This window comes from Manacus vitellinus, unplaced genomic scaffold (genome assembly GCF_001715985.3).
Source record: "Manacus vitellinus isolate BGI_N305 unplaced genomic scaffold, ASM171598v3 scaffold_26_pilon, whole genome shotgun sequence".
NCBI lineage: Eukaryota > Metazoa > Chordata > Aves > Passeriformes > Pipridae > Manacus > Manacus vitellinus.
In genome coordinates this window covers 3,620,748-3,622,488 of record NW_021939960.1, presented here as the reverse complement: position 1 = coordinate 3,622,488, position 1,741 = coordinate 3,620,748, and the positions used below count along the sequence as shown (strand labels likewise).

At 65.6% G+C, this 1,741-nt stretch overlaps 1 protein-coding gene across 1 annotated transcript in view; it reads right to left on the bottom strand.

Moving 5' to 3' along the window:
* TFAP2C (transcription factor AP-2 gamma) overlaps nt 1–1,410 on the bottom strand; it is an 8,101-nt gene extending 6,691 nt beyond the window's left edge. The window contains exons 1-2 of the mRNA XM_029960388.1: nt 1,363–1,410; nt 2–211 (exon numbers count right to left, since the gene is read on the bottom strand). Of these exons, the coding sequence (XP_029816248.1) occupies nt 2–211; nt 1,363–1,410 (258 nt within the window). The remainder of the gene's footprint in view (nt 1; nt 212–1,362) is intronic.
* Between the last annotated feature and the right edge of the window lie 331 nt (nt 1,411–1,741).

The window sequence follows — 1,741 nt, the reverse complement described above, 5'->3', positions numbered from 1 at the left end:
GGGGGTTGATGGAGAAGGGGTCCCCGAGGTGCGAGTAGGGGTCGCTGGACTGGGAGTAAGGCAGCGGCTGGTATGGAGGGGGAAAGTAGGGGGGCTGGAAGTCGGAGGCGCCCGAGTGGGAGAGCGGCGGGGCCGGGCTGTACAGGTGCTGGCTGACGGCGGAGAGGTGCGGGAGCCGCGGGTTCCCGTTGCTGCTCCCATCGTGCCGGTCCTGGAAAGCACAGAGGGGTGGGAGAAAAGGGGGCAGCCGTCATTGGGGGCAGCCTGGACTCGGGGACATGGCGAAACGGGGCTGCGGGTGGTGGCACTTGCTAGTACCGGGGAAGGAGAGAGCAGAGCCGAGAGCCGCCCTACTCCTGCCCAGAGAGCTTGCTCTTAGTAGGGCAATTTTCGGAAGAAGTCAGCCCCGCTCCTAGGGAAGAGACTGCAAACCAGTTCTCGCTGCTCTGCTCATCGCAACTACGCCAGACCAACCCTCCCGCTCGGGCAAATCATCGGAAGAATCATTAAAATCAGAAAAATTCAAATCAGCGACGCAGCTTCATTTCCGCCGCGCTGCCCTCGCTGGGGAGGAGATACTGGGGCTCGGAGCTGAGGACCCGCTGCCCTTGGAGCGAAAGGCCCAAGGGTCCCCGGCACCCCCATCCCTCCCACCCCCCGAGGTCCCGGGGGCCGCCCGGGGCTGTGCCCGACGGCAGCGGCACGGCTGGGAGGGATGGCGGGGCTGCCTCCAGCCCGTCCCATCGCCGCTACTACCCCGATTTCCAGTCTCAGCAGTCAAAGCTGAAATGTCTACATTGAGCTGATCCAGGGATTTAGCAGCTTCTGGCTTCACGGTCATTAAAATAACAGGGCTAGTTAATAAGAGGTGAATGGGGTCCCAATGGAGCGTGAAGCGGGGACTGCAGCTAATCTGTAGGAGCCGAGCAGGCGGAGCGGGGCCGGGGGGACACAGGGGGACACGGCCGCTTTCGGAGAGATCAAAACCCGGGAGTACCTCGCGGCGGGAGGGAACCGCTCCCGAGGAGGAGAAACGTGGGAAGGAAGGGTTCGCCCAGCCCGGCTGCTACCTGCCGGCCGGCCCCTCCGCATCGCCCGCCCGGGCGGGACCCGCAGCTTCGGGAACACCCGCTCCCGCACGGCGCTGCTCCACGGGCGCCTGGGGGATGCGAGCTCGGCTCTCCCAGCCGGGGCTTTCACCCCGTTTTACTCGAGAGTTCAAAAGTCTGGAGGGGAGGCGGAAGACACGAGCGCCGGCTGGCAGGGAGCGGGGCGGGCAGCGCGGCGCGGGGGCTGCGGAGCTCCGCGCTGCCCCACGCCCGACCCCCCTTCCCAAAGGTGCCCCCTCCCCGCGCTTCTCACCTCGCAGTCCTCTTCGTACTTGACATTATCTGCTAGTTTCCACAACATGGCGTCCAGTGTCCAAACCAGGTGTGCGGAGCCGAAAACAGACGAGAGCTCAGCCCCCCCCCACGGGCGGTAAATCCACGTCGGCGCTGGGGAAGAGGAGCGGCCCCCCGGACGGAGCTCAGTTGGCAGGCATGAAGGCAGATGACGGACTAACCCTCCGTGCTTATGGTCACTCGGGTTTTTTTCCCTGCCCAGACGCCCTTAATGGCAATAGGATTATCCTAACTCCTCCCCAGGGATGGCTCGGGCGCCGCGGCCGCCAGCCACTCAGGAGGGAGCGCGCAGCCCCAAGCCAATCCTTCCGCGCCCGCGGAGGGGTGGGCGGGCAGCG